This window comes from Erinaceus europaeus, chromosome 6 (genome assembly GCF_950295315.1).
Source record: "Erinaceus europaeus chromosome 6, mEriEur2.1, whole genome shotgun sequence".
NCBI classification, from domain to species: Eukaryota; Metazoa; Chordata; class Mammalia; order Eulipotyphla; family Erinaceidae; genus Erinaceus; species Erinaceus europaeus.
Genome location: NC_080167.1, coordinates 35,981,718 through 36,002,218, shown reverse-complemented (window position 1 = coordinate 36,002,218; position 20,501 = coordinate 35,981,718). Strand labels below are relative to the sequence as shown.

General features: G+C 38.1%; 1 protein-coding gene across 5 annotated transcripts in view; it reads left to right on the top strand.

Moving 5' to 3' along the window:
• The window catches only part of RAB4A (RAB4A, member RAS oncogene family), an 82,652-nt gene that overhangs the window by 35,440 nt on the left and 26,711 nt on the right, over positions 1 to 20,501 (top strand). For all 5 annotated transcript variants that reach the window (XR_009550217.1, XR_009550218.1, XM_060192031.1 and 2 more), the window contains 4 exons: positions 196 to 310; positions 14,474 to 14,536; positions 17,520 to 17,674; positions 20,019 to 20,114. Coding sequence is in view for 3 of the 5 variants with exons in the window: in XM_060192031.1 (XP_060048014.1) it covers positions 196 to 310; positions 14,474 to 14,536; positions 17,520 to 17,674; positions 20,019 to 20,114 (429 nt within the window). In the remaining 2 variants the exon portion in view is untranslated. The remainder of the gene's footprint in view (positions 1 to 195; positions 311 to 14,473; positions 14,537 to 17,519; positions 17,675 to 20,018; positions 20,115 to 20,501) is intronic.

Below are 20,501 nucleotides of genomic sequence, written 5' to 3'. Positions count from 1 at the left end.
ATCTTTTTTAGAATTAGAACTATGTATTCTGTTTAAAACTATCTATCAGTTGACTATTGGCAGAATGAATGGCTAAAGTCAATTACATTTTCCATTAGCTTAACCCTTCATGATGATGATGATTACTTCTTTAGATCTGTAAGCCTGTTTTCTTAATGTTTTGAAATTAAAATGTCTTATTCTTTTCTTTTTCAGTCAAAGATGATTCAAATCATACAATAGGAGTGGAATTTGGCTCGAAGATAATAAATGTTGGTGGTAAATATGTAAAGTTACAAATATGGGATACAGCAGGCCAAGAACGATTCAGGTAGCTTTCTCTCTAAATTAATAAAAACATTCTAAAACTGGAATTGAGATAATTACATTCTCTTAATATATATATAGCCCCTATTATATGTACAGATTTCAGAAACTTCACCTTAGCTTCAAGACAAGCTGAAAGTCATTTTCCCCGGAAGCACTGATTTACTAAGGCACACATTAGAATTTCATTCAAGTGAATGCATCATAATTTAGACACTAACTTATGCTTTAGGATCAGTAAGTACATTGAAAGAATGTGACTGAATAGTTACAGTAGACAAATTTAGATTAAAAAGGCAAAATAGGGACAGGGGTAGATGGTTATGCAAAGAGACTCTCATGCCTGAGGCTGCAGAGTCCCAGGTTCAATCCCCTGCACCTCTATAAGCCAGAGCTGAACAGTGCTGTGGTTAAAAAGAAAAAAAAAAGGCAAAATAATAGCACATCAATATTTCTCTATATTTTATTCTCAATGAGGATCATTATTTTTTAATCTTTATTATTTTATTATTGATATAATAATCAACAAGATTGTGGGATATCACAGGGTACAATTCCATATAATTCCCACCATCAGAGTTCCATATCCCATCCCCTCCATTGGAAGCTTCCCTATTCTTTATCCCTTTTGGGAGTATGGACCAAAGATCTTTATGGGGTGCAGAAGGTAGGAAATCTGGCTTCTGTAATTGCTTCTCCGCTAGACATAGGCATTGACAGGTTGATCCATACCCCCAGCCTGTTTCTCTTTCCTTTGAGGAGTAGGGCCCTAGAATATATTCTAATGACTGATAATTAATACAATGTACAAAATAACCCTCCATACTTTCATTATACTAAAATCATAATTGAACTTTGAAATGATGATGCCAAGTCAGTACAGATAAGGTTATATGTAGACTATTCTATAACTATTAAAAGCTATTAGAAAGTAGATTTAGTAATTTCATTATACTTTAATAAATATACAAAATTAAAATAGATGAGATAATCTGCTTCAAATTCCTGTTAAATAAAACTTATTCTCACTACAAACATTTCTCAATTAGAGGTATATACTCATTTAAATACTCTACTTAATCTGCTTCAAAACACCATAACCATTTTTAAGTAACAGTTTTCTAAGCTAAACATGATGGATTCAATTAAAACATTACTACCTTCTCACTCCCAAAACCATACTAAAAATAATTAAAATAGCATAAATTCAAAAAGACAAGAGGGAGAGTCCATAATGATAATTAAGAAATTTTAGGAGGCAAATGTTAAAGCTAATAAATGGGTGGTATATCAGCTATTCTAAAGCAAAAGTGGCATCTTAATTGTATAAGGCCAGAAAGGAAGAAGTCATTTCTTCCTAATCTCATGAAAGATTGGGATTTGGAAGCACCAAGTTTTACTTGAAAGAGGGGCTAAAGTATTTATCGGTGTGTGTAAATAAGTATTCATGGACATGCATACACATTACATGCATGCAGACCAGGGTTTGAGCCCCTGCTCCCCACCTGCAGAAAGGAAGATTCAATAGTGGTGAAGCAAGTACTGCAAGCCTCTACTCCTCTCTCTCTCTCTCTCTTTCTCTCTTTCTCTCCTCCCCTCCCTCAATATCTTCCCCTCCACTCTCTGTTTCTCTTTGTCTTACCATATAAAGGGAAAGGAAATGGTGGATTTATTATGTAGGCTCTAAACCCCAGTGATAACCCTGGTGGCAATAAAATAAATAAATAATTCAAGAAAAATAAATACTCACAGGTTCACACACACACACAAAAGATTTTTTTTTTTTTTAAATTCAATCTTTGAGTTAAAACAGTATCTGGACCAAATGTCATAGACACAACAAAAAGCAGGAATGAGCTAAGAACTCAGGAGTGAAAGTCTTGAATCCTAACATTCTTTCATACTTATTCCTTAGTTTCTGACAGTCAGGTATATGTGTCTGAAGAAAAATAAGTAACCCCAAGGAAAGGCTGAAGAAACTGGCATTTTGATGTGGTCTGTAAAAGCAACCCACTTTTTAAAAAAATATTATTTATTCCCTTTTGTTGCCCTTGTTGTTTTATTGTTGTAGTTATTCCTGTTGTCATCGTTGTTGGATAGGACAGAGAGAAATGGAGAGAAGAGGGGAAGACAGAGGGGGGAGAGAAAGACAGACACCTGCAGACCTGCTTCACCACCTGTGAAGTGACTCCCCTGCAGGTGGGGAGCTGGGGGCTCAAACAGGGATCCTTATGCCAGTCCTTGTGCGTCACATGCACTTAACCTGCTGTGCTATCACCTGACTCCCAGCAACCCAGTTTTTATCTAGCCCTCTGAGAGTGAAACATCTAGCCCATACAAAAAGAACTTCTTCTTTTACTTTTTTTTTTACTCCTTATTCATGAATATAAATCATAAACCAAAGGGTACCAGACAGAGAAAGTTTCTGAAATAAAAGGGCCCATAAAGAAAAGAAAGTAGGAACTTCCAGGGTATAGGGAGTAAACACTAAACTATATACAATTTACTCAGAACTAAGTGTTCTAAGTGTTGTAACTAGAAACAACTTAAAAGGGGCCTTGGTCTACGGTGCATAAAGGATTGACTGCAGGGTGCTGAGAATGGGTTTAAACAATTAAAGGCTATGGTCCAGGAGGTGGCACAGTGGCTAAAGCATTGGATTCCCAAGTTCAAGCCCCGGCAGCACATGTACCAGAGTGACGTCTGGTTCTTTCTCTCCTCCTATCTTTGTCTTTAATAAATAAATAAATAAATAAATAAATTCTTAAACAATTAGAGGCTTTATTTGAGTGAAACAGGTAAAAGGCAAATATTTAGGTGCTGCAAAATAAGTGGCTCCTAAATTAAGTAAAAGAGGTTTATTCAATAAAATCACTGAGAATGTGAGGGGAGAAAACAGCTAGGAAAACAGGCAAAAGTCCAAAGTTGCCAAACTAAGTTACCCAAAATCACCATGTGAAAAGACCAGGGTCAATCTGGATCATCACCACGGGAAATGGGGAGTCCATCCTGAAGGTAATCAAATCAAGAAATGAGCTGCTGCAAGTCCTTGCTATTTACACATTCCCTTGTCAGTGTGCTCCACCTCAGGCTGAGTCATTAGTATGCTCATTGTCCCAAACTCCTTTTGAGATCACAACAACTAAGAGCAGAGATTGCATTAATTAATAAATGAAAATAACAGTGATAGTGTAAAAGTTTTTAAAAGATTAGATGAAATGGGGAGAGATAAAACAAAGTATTAAGCAGTGTTAACCCAGAAAGTCAAATTTTCACTATTAGAAGTTCCAGAAGAGTACAGCCAGAAGGTTGCAGGCACAGTGTAGTAAAGTGCAGGACTTTCAAGTGCAAGGTCCTGAGTTTGATCCCCAGCATAGCATATATCTGAATAACATTCTGATATATTTTCTCTCTCGCACATGTTCTCTCTCTTAAATATTTCCAATAAGAAATTCTAGTAGAAAGACAAGCAAAGCATAATGGTTATGCAAAGAGACTATCATGCCTGAGGCTCTGAAGTCCCAGGTTCAATCTCCTGCACCATTATGAAAAGAGAAAAAGAGAGATTCGACTTCTGGAGGCGGAGCTACGAGCAGCAGATCGCTTTCTCTCCTCTCCTCTCCTCTCCTTTCCTGTCCTCTCCTATCCTCTCCTCTCCTCTCCCGGATCAACTAGGAATACCAAAGGAGACCACCCGGGACCAAAACAAGACAGGACTAGAATGACCACAGGAACCCAGTAAATCACCAGTGAGTGCAAACACGTGTGGCTGGTGACAGAGGAGAGAGGAGCCTAAGGAGAGATTAAGTGACTGCTAACAATTCAACAGTTTATCAGTTAAGACACCACCTCCAGTCTGCTCCACCAACAAGGGGACAGCTGAAGGGAGGAGAGGACTCCCCAGAGACTCACCAAGTGCAACTCTGAGTCTCCATTGCTACTACCCTGAGAATTTGGAGCAGTGACAGGGAGGGACACCAGGGGACAGAGATCTAACCAGGAAACTCAGGAGAAGACCAATACCTCGGTGGCATAGCTGAGGGGCTGTGAAAGTCTCTTTGCATAACCACTGGATTATCTCTGCCACACCCTGCTTTATCTCTTGGTCAGGAGTCAGTGATTAAGCTAAGAAGCCTATTGATAGTTTAAAAGCTCTCAGGCTCCCATAGCCTACAGGGAAGAAAAAAAAAAGAGGCTTTTACACCACTGAGCTCCAACTCAGGGATTGAATCAACTGTTAACTTCTACCACTGTGAACCCTTTAATTAACTTACTTAGACACAAGTCAATCCAGGCAATAGTGATCAATAATTTGAAAAGTACTGATAAAGGGAACTCATAATATAATATATAAAATGGTTAAAACAACAAGAAAAATTATTGGAGAATCGAACCAGGACAAGAGTCCAGCTAAAAGTCCTCCAGAGGGTGAAGCACAAAATAACAAGTTCAACATCCAAACATTAGCTAAGGAAATAATAACAGGAGTGAGTAAAAAATTTGAAAAGAAATTGTAATCAGAAATGCAGGAACAACAAATGAGAATATGGAAGAAAATACTAATTATCTCATGGTTATTAGAAAGCTGAAATTGCTAAGAATGCAATTAGCTGAACAAGCTAAAACAGTATCAGAGCAGGGAAACAAAATAGATGAACTCCAGAAAACAGTAGAGGGCAGAGAGAATAGAATCTATGAGGCTGAAGACAGAATTAGCAAGATTGAGGATGAATTAGAGACAACTAAAAAAGAAGTAAGAGATCTCAAAAAGAGATTAAGAGATGCTGAAAACAACAACAGAGTCCTATGGGATGACTTCAAAAGAAACAATATACGCATTATTGGCTTACCAGAGGAAGAAAGAGAAGGAGAGGAAGAAAGCATTCGCCAGGCCATAATAGCTGAAAACTTCTCTAGACAACATCAAAGACATAAAGATTCAAGAAGCCCAGAGGGTCCCAAACAGAATTAACCCAGACCTAAAGACACCAAGACATATCATACTTAGAATGGAAAGGAATAAGGATAAAGAAAGGATCCTGAAAGCTGCAAGAGAAAAACAAAGAGTCACCTACACAAGAACACCCATAAGATTAGCAGCAGACTTCTCCATACAAACACTACAGGCCAGAAGAGAATGGCAAGATATCTATCGAGTGCTCAATGAGAAAGGCTTTCAGCCAAGAATACTATATCCTGCTAGACTGTCATTCAGACTAGATAGAGGCATCAAAACCTTCTCAGACAAGCAACAGTTGAAGGAATCAACCATCACCAAGCCTGCCCTGAAAGAAGTTCTGAAAGGTCTCCTATAAACAACCAGACCACCACAAATAGGACATATATCAAAACACTCTAAAATTCTACAAGAATGGCATTAAAATATTTTCAATCTTTGATATCCATAAATGTCAATGGCCTGAATTCACCTATTAAAAGACACAGAGTAGGAAGATGGATCAGAAAATACAACCCAACAATATGCTGTTTACAGGAAACCCACCTAACTCAACAAGACAAACACAGACTTAAAGTGAAAGGATAGAAAACTATCATACAAGCCAATGGCCCACAAAAAAGGGCAGGAACAGCTATTCTCATATCTGACATGATAGACTTTAAAATAGATAAGATTAAAAAAAGATAGGAATGGACACTACTTAATGCTCAGAGGATCAGTCAATCAAGAGGACTTAACAATTATTAACATCTATGCACCCAATGAGAAGCCAGTTAAATACATCAAACTTCTACTGAAAGAGTGACAGCAATATATTAACAGTAACACAATCATAGTAGGGGACTTCCAACACCCCACTATCTCAACTTGACAGATCATCCAGGCAGAAAATCAGTAAAGACATAAGGGAGCTAAATGAAGAGATAGATAAACTAGAACTATTGGACATTTTCAGAGTGCTTCATCCCAAGAAACAGGAATACACATTTTACTCAAATCCACATGGGTCATTCTCAAGGATAGACCATATGTTAGGCCACAAAGACAGCATCAGCCTATTCAAGAGCATTGAAATCATCCCAAGCATCTTCTCAGACCACAGTGGAATTAAACTAACACTTAACAACAAAAGATTAGTAACAGTCCCAAAATGTGGAAGCTCAACAGTACACTTCTTAACACCTTCTGGGTCAAAGAGGAAATCAAGGAAGAAATCAAAATGTTTCGAGAGTTCAATGAAAATGAAGACACAAGCTATCAAAGTATTTGGGACACAGCTAAAGCAGTCCTAAGAGGGAAGTTCATAGCTATACAAGCACACATTAGGAAACAAGAAAAAGCACAAATAAACAGCCTGATTGCACATCTTTAAAGACCTAGAAGAAGAAGAACAAAGGAATCCTAAAGCAACCAGAAGGACAGAAATCACTAAAGTTAGGGCAGAAATAAATAACATTGAGAATAGGAAAACCATACAAAAGATCAACGAAAGTAAATGTTGGTTCTTCGAAAGAGTAAACAAAATCAACAAGCCTTTAGCCAGACTCACAAAACAAAAAAGGCAGAAGACCCAAATCGGATAGTAAATGAAAGAGGAGATATCACAACAGACATTGCAGAAATTCAACATATCATGCAAGGCTTCTATGAACAACTATATGCCACCAAGCTAGAGAACCTGGAAGAAATGAATGATTTCCTAGATACCTACCAACTTCCAAAACTAAGTAAAGAGGAAGTGGATAACATGAACAGGCCCATCACAGCTAATGAAATTGAAACAGTTATCAAAAATCTCCCCAAAAATAAAAGTCCTGGACCAGATGGTTTTACAAATGAATTCTACAAAACTTTCAAAGAAGAACTAATACCTCTACTTTTAAAAGTCTTCCAGAAGACTGAAGACACTGGAATACTCCCTGCCAGCTTCTATGAAGCCAACATCACCCTGATACCAAAAGCAGACAGGGACACAACCAAAAAAGAAAACTACAGACCAATATCTCTGATGAACATAGATGCGAAAATATTGAACAAAATCCTAGCCAACCAGATACAGCAGTATATCAAAAAGATTGTTCATCATGACCAAGTGGGGTTTATCCCAGGCATGCAAGGTTGGTTTAATATACGAAAATCAATAAATGTGATCCACCACATCAACAAAAGCAAGACCAAAAACCACATAATCATATCAATAGATGCAGAGAAAGCCTTTGACAAAATACAACATCCCTTTATGATCAAAACACTACAAAAAATGGGAATAGATGGAAAATTCCTGAAGATAGTGGTGTCTATATATAGCAAACCTACAGCCAACATCATACTCAATAGTGAAAAACTGGAAGTATTTCCACTCAGATCAGGTACTAGACAGGGCTGCCCACTATCACCATTACTATTCAACATAGTGTTGGAAGTTCTTGCCATAGCAATCAGGCAGGTGCAAGGAATTAAAGGCATACAGATTGGAAGAGAAGAAGTCAAACTCTACCTATTTGCAGATGGCATGATAGTATACATGGAAAAACCTAAGGACTCCAGCAAGAAGCTTTTGGAAATCATCAGGCAATACAGTAATGTGTCAGGCTATAAAATTAACATTCAAAAGTCAGTGGCATTCCTCTATGCAAACACTAAGCTAGAAGAAATTGAAACCCAGAAATCAATTCCTTTTACTATAGCAACAAAAACAATAAAATATCTAGGAGTAAACCTAACCAAAGAAGTGAAAGACTTGTATACTGAAAATTATGAGTCACAACTCAAAGAAATTGAAAAAGACACAAAGAAGTGGAAAGATATCCCATGTTCATGGGTTGGTAGAATTAACATCATCAAAATGAATATATTAACCAGAGCCATCTACAAATTTAATGCTATCCCCATCAAGATCCCAAGCACATTTTTTAGGAGGATAGAAAAAATGCTACATATGTTAATCTGGAACCAGAAAAGACCTAGAATTGCCAAAACAATCTTGAGAAAAAAGAACAGAACTGGAGGCATCACACTCCCAGATCTCAAACTGTATTATGGGGCCATTGTCATCAAAACTGGTACTAGAACATGAATAGACACACTGACCAGTGGAATAGAATTGAGAGCCCAGAAATGAGGCCCCACACCTATGGACATCTAATCTTTGACAAAGGGGCCCAGACTATTAAATGGGGAAAGCAGAGTCTCTTCAACAAATGGTGTTGGAAACAATGGGTTGAAACATGCAGACGAATGAAACTGAATCACTGTATTTCACCAAATACAAAAGTAAATTCCAAGTGGATCAAGGACTTGGATGTTAGGCCACAAGCTATCAGTTACTTAGAGGAAAATATTGGCAGAACTCTTTTCCGCATAAATTTTAAAGACATTTTCAATTAAACGAATCCAATTACAAAGAAGACTAAGGCAAGTATAAACCTATGGGACTACATCAAATTAAAAAGCTTCTTCACAGCAAAAGAAACCACTACCCAAACCAAGAGACCCCTCACAGAATGGGAGAAGATCTTTACATGCCATACATCAGATAAGAGTTTAATAACCAACATATATAAAGAGCTTGCCAGACTCAACAACAAGACAACAAATAACCCCATCCAAAAATGGGGGGAGGACTTGGACAGAATATTCACCACAGAAGAGATCCAAAGGCTGTGAAACATATGAAAAAATGCTCCAAGTCTCTGATTGTCAGAGAAATGCAAATAAAGACAACAATGAGATATCACTTCACTCCTGTGAGAATGTCATACATCAGAAAAGGGAACAGCAGCAAATGCTGGAGAGGGTGTGGGGTCAAAGGAACCCTCCTGCACTGCTGGTGGGAATGTCAATTGGTCCAACCTCTGTGGAGAACAGTCTGGAGAACTCTTAGAAGGCTAGAAATGGACCTACCCTATGACCCTGCAATTCCCCCTCCTGGGGATATATCCTAAGGAACCCAACACATCCATCCAAAAAACTCTGTGTACACATATGTTTTTGGCAGCACAATTTGTAATAGCCAAAACCTGGAAGCAACCCAGGTGTCCAACAACAGATGAGTGGCTGAGCAAGTTGTGGTATATATACACAATGAAATACTACTCAGCTGTAAAAAATGGTGACTTCACCGTTTTCAGCCGATCTTGGATGGACCTTGAAAAAATCATGTTGAGTGAAATAAGTCAGAAACAGAAGGATGAATATGGGATGATCTCACTCTCAGGCTGAAGTTGAAAAAACAAGATCAGAAAAGAAAACACAAGTAGAACCTGAAATGGAATTGGCGTATTGCACCAAAGTAAAAGACTCTGGGATGGGTGGGTGGGGAGAATACAGGTCCATGAAAGATGATAAATGACATAGTGGGGGTTGTATTGTTAAATGGGAAACTGGGGAATGTTATGCATGTACAAACTATTGTATTTACTGTTGAATGTAAAACATTAATTCCCCCCCAAAAAAAAAAAAAATAGAAAGAAAGACAAGCAGAGAAAATAAGCTTTCCACTGAAGGACTGAGATTGAAGATGTATTGGCCCACCTTACACCAAATGCAGATGAGTAAGAAAGACCAATGTATTTAAATTTCAGAACTCCAGGGACAAAGCAAAGACACAAATATATTCTAGAAAAGAAAAATTACATAAAAGGATTAGAAGTGAGATTTACATTATCTAACTTGTAATTCTATACTTAGTCAATTAGATATAAGTGTAAAATCAGTACCTTTGTGGCCAGGGCGCAGAGGGTTAATCGCACATCGCACAAAGCACAAGGAGTGGACTGGCTCAAGGATCCAGTTTTGAGCCCCTGGATCCCCACCTGCAGGCAGGTCGATTCACAAGTGGTGAAGCAGGTCTGCAGGTGTCTGTCTTTCTCTCCCCCTTTCTGTCTTCCCTTCCTCTCTTAATTTCAGCAGCAGCAATGATAACAGTAACAACAAGGGCAACAAAGTGGAAAAAATGCCCTCCAGGAGCAGAGAATTGGTAATGCAGGCACTGAGCCTCAGCAATACCCTAGAGGCAAAAAAATTAAAAAGACAGAAAGAAAAAAGAAAAGGAAAAGAAAAAAAAAGTACCTTCAGATACTCAAAAATGAGGAAAACAAAGGCTCTCACTTTTCTTGGAAACTCCAGGAAGATTTACTTTGCCAAAATAAGTGAATAAAACCAGAAAGAGGAAGATGAAATTGACAGGTACTCAGTCGGGAAGCCAAAAAAAAAGAAAGAAAAAGAAAAGAAAAAGTACCATATGGAAATTTATTATATGAAAGTGCTGTCCTGCTAGAATAAAACTTGGAGGTATACGAGTGAGCTACAGATTCTTATCAAAGAAGGAAACTCTAGAATTAAGAACTCAAAACAAAAATATGAAACTCAAAGGTTTCATAAGCATTTCATAGAAATATGGAAATAAATGCCAAAAGAGTATGTGTGTGTGTGTTTCTGTTTTTTTTTTTTTTTAAGCCAGTCAGAATTGTAACAGGCACTAGGTATTCAGCAGGTAATGGATGTAATCACGTAATATATATGGGGAAAAAAATCAAATCCTGAAGTGTATGCTTACATGGGGTGGGGGCAGGGAGTGCTTCCTGAAAGAGTGAAGGCAGCAGTGTTTAATTTTCAGCCTTTAGCAGCATTTTACTTTAAAGCTATGTACATATATTAGCTTTAAATAATTTAAAAGATTTAGTACCTGAATAAGTATTCTTAAATGCTTAATTTTGAAAATTTGAATAATTCATGTAAGAAACCATGTTCAAAGAAAGCATCATAAAATATAATTTGAAATCAATTATTAAGAAGTAGACTTAATTTAGCTTATCTTGAGGATAATTCTTAGATACCACTTCCTCTAGAAATTAGATGCTTGCTGAAACAAAAGAAAACAAAAAATTTATTCCTAATTTTTTCTTACCTTTTTTTTTTTTTTAACCAGAGCACTGTTCAGCTCTGGCTTATGGTGGTGCGGGGGATTGAACCTGGAACTTTGGAGGCTCAGGCATGAGAGTCTGTTTGCATAACCATTATGCTATCTACCCTCCACCCAATTCTTAATATATATGATATATATATAATATATATATATGAGATCTTCCATCATGACTTTTCAGGAGCTAGTAGATTTAAAAATGCCCTCATTCTTCAGAGTACCAAAGTATTGTTTATTTGTTTTGTTACGTTCCATAGTTTATCTTTTTACCCCCCACTTTTTACTTTATTCATTTCTGCTGTGCTTTTTTTCTGACACCTATGAAGAAATGGGGTTTGTCCAGACTGGTTATCTCATTCTCCACTATCAACTGTGTGTCTGACAGTTAATTATATTCTGTCTAGCTGCAATTATCATCAAATCCCACAAATTAAGGAACCAGTCCCCCAAGACTGCCTCCACTTCAAACACCAGTCATGAGTGGAGGATTCAGGCTACCCTCACTTTTGTCCAACAAGCTACAAATGCAGGGGTTTCCATGACATCCCCCCAGTTTCCATATTTACTGAAACAGTTTAGGGGCCAGGCAGTGGTACCAGGTTAAGTGCACATGTATGAAGCACAAAGATCCCAGTTCAAGCCCCACCTGCAGGGGTGCTGATTCACAAGTGGTGATATAAGTCTGCAGGTGTCTATCTTTCTCCCTATCTCCTCCTCCCCTCTCAATTTCTTTCTGTTCTATCTAAAAAAAAAAACTTGAAAAACATGGCCTGCCGGAAGCAGTGGATTCATAGTGCCAGCACTGAGCCCCAACAATAACACCAGAGGCAGAGGGGATAAATCTTAAGACTTGGGACTTTCTGTTATACTTACTACTACCAGTTTATTATAAAGGACAATTTTAAAGGAACAACCAAATGGAAGCAATACACAATGCAATATGTGTGCATTGAATGCTAAGCTGTCATACCCTCTCTCAGTACACCACCCTCCTTGTACCTCAGAAGCTCTTTGAACCTTGCTGTTTAGGGCTTTTCTGGTGCTTCCAAAACATAGGTATGATTGATTAAGTTACTGATAAGTGATGACAAACTCAGGCTCTAGCTTCAGAGCATAACACCTTGTAGACTTGATGAACAGCTTGATTACTGTAGAGACTGCATCTCAAAACATGCATGGTAGTGTGGACACCAGCCGAATGAAACAGGTACAGGCACTAACCTGGTAGTTGGATTTAGCATGGTGATGGTGAAGATAAAAGAGTATAGGAGTCGGGCTGTAGCGAAGCGGGTTAAGCACAGGTGGCGCAAAGCGAAAGGACTGGTGTAAGAATCCCGGTTTGAGCCCTGGCTCCCCACCTGCAGGGGAGTCGCTTCACAAGCAGGTCTACAGGTGTCTGTCTTTCTCTCCCCCTCTCTGTCTTCCCCTCCTCTCTCCATTTCTCTCTGTCCTATCCAATAATGATGACAACAATAATAACTAAAACAATAAAAACAACAAGGGCAACAAAATGGAATAAATAAATATTTTTTAAAAAGAGAACAGAACATGGAATATATTTACTTAGTGGATAGGAAAGGCCTAAAAGAAGATTTGAAGATATACAGATTTCAGAACAACAGCAATATCTTGCCCCTCAGGCAGAACGGACCTTGACAATGAGAATCAGAGAGGTCCCTACCTCTCGTATGGTTCTCCTCCAGTCTGATGCATGGTAACTGACATGTTCGACAGGCAGTCAAATGCAGACATTGAGGCAGCAGTTAGAGAGAGAGAGAGAGAGAGTGTGTGTGTGTGTGTGTGTAGCACGAGAGCCTCATACACTCAAAACTATATTTTCAACCTAACAATTGGGTCTAACCAAAGTTATCAGAACTAAAAATTAAACTGAAGTGAAAGGAAATAGAAATAGGAAAGCCTTGGGGAGATCCTAGACAAACGGCAAATATAGAAGAATGACCCAGAGTTGAAGAGGAATAAGAGAACGGGATGGGTGGGTAGGGGTGGCATTGTAGGGATAAAACTATAGAAGCACTTGAAGGAGTGACAAACAAGACAATGGAACAAGGACTAAAAAATGCCATTGAATTTAGATGCCTGAGCTTATGTGACCCAGACAGGCTATTTCAGTGAAGTAGTAGAAATCAATGTCAGATTAGAGGCAAAGAAAAGGAGTTATCTGGGGTGTAGGGAGTGGGTGCTGGGGAGACAGCATAATGGTTCTTCAAAAGACTTTCATGCTTGAGGCTCTGAGGTCCCAGGTTCAATCCCCAGCCCAACCATAAACCAGAGCTGAGCAGTAATCTGGACATTCTCTCTGTATCTCTCTCATTAAAATGAAACAAAGTATCTTTAAAAAAAGAAAAAGACATATCGCACCAAAGTAAAAGACTGGAGTGGGTGGGTGGGGAGAGTACAGGTCCATGAAGGATGATAGAGTACCTAGTGGGTATTGTTATATGGGAAACTGGGGAATGTTATGCATGTGCAAACTATTGTATTTACTATTGAATGTAAAACATTAATTCCCCAATAAAGAAATAAAAATAAAAGGAGGTGTCTGATAATGATAACTGAGTAAATTAGATGTGTAGTAGTGCAAACAATGCAGTAGTCACTTAAAGGGAATTGCAGACTATCTTGTTCTTACTTTCTGAGATTAGGGCTTGCAGATGAAATTTTGTTTTGTTTATGGGGAAAATCTAACAGTGAGAAATTAATAATGCAGGAAAGAAAGTATACTGCTGAAAGAAAAAAAATCTTCATCCCTTTCAAATTAGAATTAACTATGAACTGACTATCTATAAAACCTTCCTGGAGTCCGGGAGGTGGTACAGTGAATAAAGCGTTGGACTCTCAAGCATGAGGTTCTGGGTTCAATCCCTGGCAGCACATGTACCAGAAAGATGTCTGGTTCTTTCTCTCTCTCCTGTCTTTCTCATAAATAAATAAATAAATAAAATCTTAAAACCCTCCTGGCAAAGATTTGGGTCGTGCTGGGACACCTGCCATGAGGAGATAGGAAGTTAGATAGTTTGAATTCCATAGGATTTAATTCACTATTAGAGAATGTCTTATCTGTCCAGCATAGTATCCTCAGCTCCCCCATCCTTTGTGACATGGCTTTAAACAGATTGGCTGAACATACATATACTGAAGTGTCCTTAAGTAATTGAAGTTTTGTGATTGACAAAGCAGGAACAAATAATTGTTATATAGGAAAGGATGCTCACTAGGAAAGGATCTGGCTAGGATGAAAGTAAAAACAGTCTTAACTCTTTCAGGTCTGTGACAAGAAGTTACTACAGAGGTGCAGCAGGGGCTCTTCTGGTCTATGACATCACCAGGTAATGCACACTCCCCAGTGGGAGAGACAGCTCTATTCTCCCTAAAGTTCACAGGCACACCTGTGTGTAGTGTGTGCTTTGTCTGAGCTGACCAAGGTTGTAGGTGGAGATTAAGAACCCCCATTGGAGGGGAGTCGGGCTGTAGCGCAGCGGGTTAAGCGCAGGTGGCGCAAAGCACAAGGACCGGCATAAGGATCCCGGTTCGAACCCCAGCTCCCCACCTGCAGGGGAGTCGCTTCACAGGCGTCTATCTTTCTCTCCTCCTCTCTTGTCTTCCCCTCCTATCTCCATTTCTCTCTGTCCTATCCAACAACGACAACAACAATAATAACTACAACAATAAAACAACAAGGGCAACAAAAGCAAATAAATAAAATAAATTTAAAAAAAAAGAACCCCCATTGGTTCTTTCATTTGACATCTGAAAAGTTTTTGAACTACCTGTGTTACTAGTCTAGAGTCACAAACTCTAGACTTTGATTGCCTGGATTCACATCTAGTCACAAGCTACTAGCTAGCCATGTGATAGACTCAGCAAGGGGTGTTCTTGCTGTCTGAACTTTAGTTTCCTTGTAGGTTATGTTGAGTAATGATTATGTAATGCCCAGGAAGTCACTGGCAGTTAAATTGGTTAGCATCAAGATTTTAAAATACAAGATCTGAATCTGCAGTATCCTGGTAATTGAATTAAAAGTTCAATTCTTTGGTTTTACTCAGCCCATTTCAAATGTTTGGTAGCCACATGTAGGTTGTAGCTATTGTGTTGAGCAATGGAGACTACTGGACTTCCTATCCTCACTAAAATCCCATCATAGTGCTGATCTTAATGTTGGCTAGCACCACCTTAGAAGTGTGTCTTTGGAGCCATGTAATTTGAAAATTGCCTAGTGAAAAGGGTGTTAGGGTGTTACTCTTTGGCTGTGTTCACACAGTCTGTTCTGAACAAAGGTACACAGCTCCTGACCCAGCCCTACCACACTTGTACAGGTGGTGAAAGCTTCACTGTCCACAGTATATCACTTGGCCAGGAAAGTGTAACAATAGAAAACTATACTGTCTTCGGGGTTGGAGATAGCATAATAGTTAAGCAAACAGACTCTCATGCCTGCAGCTTCCAGGTCCCAAGTTCAATCCCCCAAACCACCATAAGCCAGAGCTGAGCAGTGAGTGCACTGGTAAAAAAAAGAGAAAAAAAGAGGAGAGGGAACAGTGGTACACTCAGTTAAGTGCACATATCACCACACAGAAGGATCCAGGTTCAAGTCCTCGCTCCCCATCTGCAGGAGAGGTGCTTCATGAGCGTCAATTTCTCTTTGTCCTGTCAAATAAAAATAGAAAAAAAGGAAAAAAAATGGTCTAGGAAAGCAGTAGATTTGTAGTGCTGGCTTTGAGCCCCAGTGATAACCAGTGGCAAAAAAAAAAAAAAAAAAAAAAAAAAAGATCTTACCCTTGAGTTGAAGGCTAAAGACAGCAGGTCTAAGAGTTGATCCTGCTAAACAACTATGTAAGATTTACTGTCAACCTCTTTGTGAGTTTAAACTGTTGCCTCTTAAGTTGCCAGATCAGAGTTTTGAAATGTAAAGTTTTAATACAGTCTGCTAGAGATCTGCCCTGACGTAGTCATAGTGACTCCATTGGGTGTTATGAAGAAAGTATAATGTTTTCTGGCTAAGAGTAAAAGAATGTATATACATGAGGTATAGAATACAGCTGAAAGAAAAAAGAGTGTAAATGGGTAAGTAAATTAAACTTGTAATAGCAAGTTTGTAGTAAATGAATTTCTAAGAAAATTCTAGCTATAAATTATTTGGTCTAAATACTTAAAAATTTTCAATTTGTATACTAATATTTGAATATGTATACTAATATTGTGCTTAAAGTGTTTAAGCATTTTTAAAATCACAATACTTAAAGAGATGATAATTATTTTATCCTGTCTGTCCTAAGTATTGATCTGAAGGTAGTATATTGACAGACCTATTTGTTTAAAAAAAAAAAAAAAGTTGATCCTTCAATCAGACCAATGTTGCCTTCATACTGGTTGCATGTCAGACTTTGGGCAACTTAGTCTCTGTAGGTCTTGGATTTTTCATAAAGAAGGAAGATAATAATGAGCCCATGTTACAGAATTGTTATAAAGAATCAGTGATAAATTTCTATAAAGCCACACCAGCATATTCCACAGATACATTAAATGGTGGCCCTTAGCTGTTTGACCTTCATTACTAGTCATGCACTTACTAGAGAGCTCAAAAAGTATTTATAAAATCAATAAGGGAGCTTGTGTGTTCCTTTTCCACCCTGATAAGCAACCAATAGATAACAAAACATCTGACTCATTTTTCTAGTAGTAAACCCTGTGGTGCATACTTGGGATATTCAAATTGTCTGAGTAACTTTATTAAAAGTTGTTGGCTAGATGAGTGGTTGAGCAAGTTGTGGTATATATACACAATAGAATACGACTCAGCTGTAAAAAATGGTGACTTCACCGTTTTTAGCCAATCTTGGATAGACCTTGAAAAATTCATGTTAAGTGAAATAAGTCAGAAACAGAAGGATGAATATGGGATGATCTCACTCTCAGGCAGAAGTTGAAAAACAAGATCAGAAAAAAAAAAAAAAAGTAGAAGAATAGGAAAGTTACTAGGAGATGGGATGGGATATGGAGTGGTGGGAATTGTGTGGAGTTGTACCCCTCTTATCCTATGGTTTTGTTAATGTCTCCTTTTTTAAATAAATTTTAAAAAATTAAAAAAGAATAGGAAAACTATCAGGGGATGGGATGGGATATGGAGCTCTGGTGGTGGGAATTATACCCCTCTTATCCTATGGTCTTGTTAGTGTTTCCATTTTATAAATAAATTTTTTTTTAAGTTGTTGGCATTATCTTGACTGGATTAACAGAATAGTGTGAATGACTGGAAAGAGTTCCTAGTTTTATAAAATACATGTATTATTTTCACAATCTTGTATTACACAGCCGAGAAACCTACAATGCGCTTACTAATTGGTTAACAGATGCCAGAATGCTAGCGAGTCAGAACATCGTGATCATCCTCTGTGGGAACAAGAAGGACCTGGATGCTGATCGTGAAGTCACTTTCCTAGAAGCATCCAGATTTGCTCAAGAAAATGGCAAGTAACCTATTCTGTTTTTTGTTGTTGTTATTATTAATGATTTAATAATAATTAACAATATTGTAAGATAACAGGTACAATTTCATACAGATCCCACCACCAAGATTCCATGTCCATCCCCTCCATTGAAAGCTTCCCTATTCTATTTACCCAGAAGGGAGTACGAACCAAAGTTCTCTATGGGGTGCAGAAGGTGGAAAGTCTGGCTTCTGTAACTACTTCTTTGCTGAACATGGACACTGACAGGTTGATCCATACTCCCAGCCTCTTTTTTTCCCTAGTGGGGTAGGCTCTGTAGAGATGAGACTTTGGGACACATTGGTGAAGTCATCTGCCCAAGGAAGTCAGGATGGAATCATAGTAGCATCTACAACTTGGTGGCTGAAAGGACCTGCTATTGTTTTTAAAGTGGCAAGATTTATGGTTGCTAACATCATTTTGAGTTAAAAATAGATATAGGAATTTTAAGATTAAACTGTACTTAGGAACTATGAAGCCTTCAGTTTTTACTATAAGTTTAGACTTACATATTTTCACTCTGCCTATGAAAGTTATTATAATGATAAAAGCAGTGTTCTGGTCTTTTTCTCTCTGTATACATCTCATAAAAATAAATACAACCTTGAAAATAAATAAAGATCAAGAGAAATGTAGATGTTATTTAAATAAATTCACTAGAGAAGTTGTGATTTGAGGGAGCCCATGCTAGCAAAGTTGTGATTTAGGAGCCAGGTGGTGGTGCATCTGGTTAAACACACTATAACGCACAAGGACCCAAGTTCAAGCCCCTGGTCCCCACCTGTTGGGGGGGGGGGGAAGCTTCACGAGTGGTTAAGCAGGGCTATAGATATCTCTCTCTCCTCTTTCTCAACACCCCTTAATTTCTCTGTCTCTCATCAATAAATAAAAAATATATTTTAAAAAAAATTGTGACTTGAGGGGGCCCAGTGTTTGTGCACCTGGAAAGACATAAAATGAAAAAATGGCTGCTCAAAGCAATGGATTCATAGTGCTAGAACAGAGCCCTAGCAATAACCCTGATAGTAGTATAAAAAAAATTTTTTAAGTTGTGGTTTGCTTATAAAAGCAAGCCTTTCTGCTATAATTAGTAAGCACTCTAGTGGATGAGAGAATATTCATATAAGACCTCTTTATGATCATAATGGCATACTGTAATATGATTCCCCCAAATGTAAACACTTGTAGATTATATTTGTGGTGAAACAAAAATAATTTGTAGAAGAGAATTCCTACTTCATCTTTTACTGACAGCTGGATTGTTCCTTCCAACCTAGTTCTCTTTTTTTCTTTTTACCACAACACTGCTCAGCTCTGGCTTATGGTAGTGGTGGGAGAACTAGACTTTGGAACCTCAGGCATGAGAGTCTCTTTGCATAGCCATTAGGTTATCTACCCTTGCCTAGCCTGCCTGGCCTACTTCCTTCCCAGTCATTGAAGATTGCTCAGTTTCTTCAGAAGATTTATGTGTTAGCACAGAATACTAGTTACTTTTCAAAGAAGGTTAAAATTTTTTAATTCCCTTTTGTTGCCCTTGTTGTATAATTGTTGTAGTTATTGATGTTTTTTATTGTTGGATAGGACAGAAAGAAATGGAGGAGGAGGGGAAGACAGAGAGAGGGGGAGAGAAAGAGAGACACCTGCAGACCTGCTTCACTGCTTGTGAAGCGACGCTCCTGCAGGTGGGGAGCTGGGGGCTCGAACTGAGATCCTTATTCTGGTCCTTATGCTTTGTGCCACCTGCGCTTAACCCACTGACCTACTGTCCGACTCCCGGTTAGAATTCTTTTTAAAAATATGAACACTAGGGAGTCAGGTGGTAGCGCAGCGGGGTAAGCACAGGTGGTGCAAAGTACAAGGACCAGTGTAAAGATCCCGGTTCAAGCCACCAGCTCCCCACCTGCAGGGGCATTGCTTCACAAGCAGTGAAGCAGGTCTGCAGGTGTCTTTCTTTCTCTCCCCCTCTCTGTCTTCCCCCTCTCCATTTCGCTCTGTCCTATCCAACAATGACAACATCTAATAACTACAACAATAAAAAAAAGGGCAACAAAAGGGAATAAATAAATTTAAAATAATATGAACACTTACTGATTTTACATTTACAGAGACATGGCTTTAAGTAATAGTGGTCTTATACTAGTAGTGATGATTTACAATAATAGTAGTATTACTGTAATATTACTAATAACAATAATGGTTTTAAGTAATAGATGTCATTTTGCCTACTATTCTATAAGAATACTAAGTAGGTGGGTTTTTAGTAATTGAGTATTTATGTTCATCTTCCAAATATGCTTTATATTTTGTTTCATGTCAATTTTAGAGCTGATGTTTTTGGAAACAAGTGCACTAACAGGGGAAAATGTAGAAGAAGCCTTTGTACAGTGTGCAAGAAAAATACTTAACAAAATTGAATCAGGTAAAACAAAAAAGCTTACCATTCATAAATTTTTTTGAGCATGCTTTGTTAGCTTAATAATATGTTTTTAATGTTTCAAGAAATGATTTGGTTAGAAAGTATTATTACTACTCCTGCTATCCCATTACTGCCATTTAGGGGTTTGAAGATCTTGTCTACATGGCTGAGAGGAAAGCGCACCTCTTTCATAGTGTTTTCCATAGTGTGGGAGCACTGCTCCACTACTGTGTGGTGTTCTGTTTGTTTGTGTCTTGTTTAGTTGTGGTGCCAGGAGTTGAACCAGGAACATACACAAATAAGACATACAGTATACTGATAAGCCACCTTCCTTGCCCTGTTATCACTTCTTTCTGTACTTTCCAAAGATATTTTTGTACCTGTGTAAGC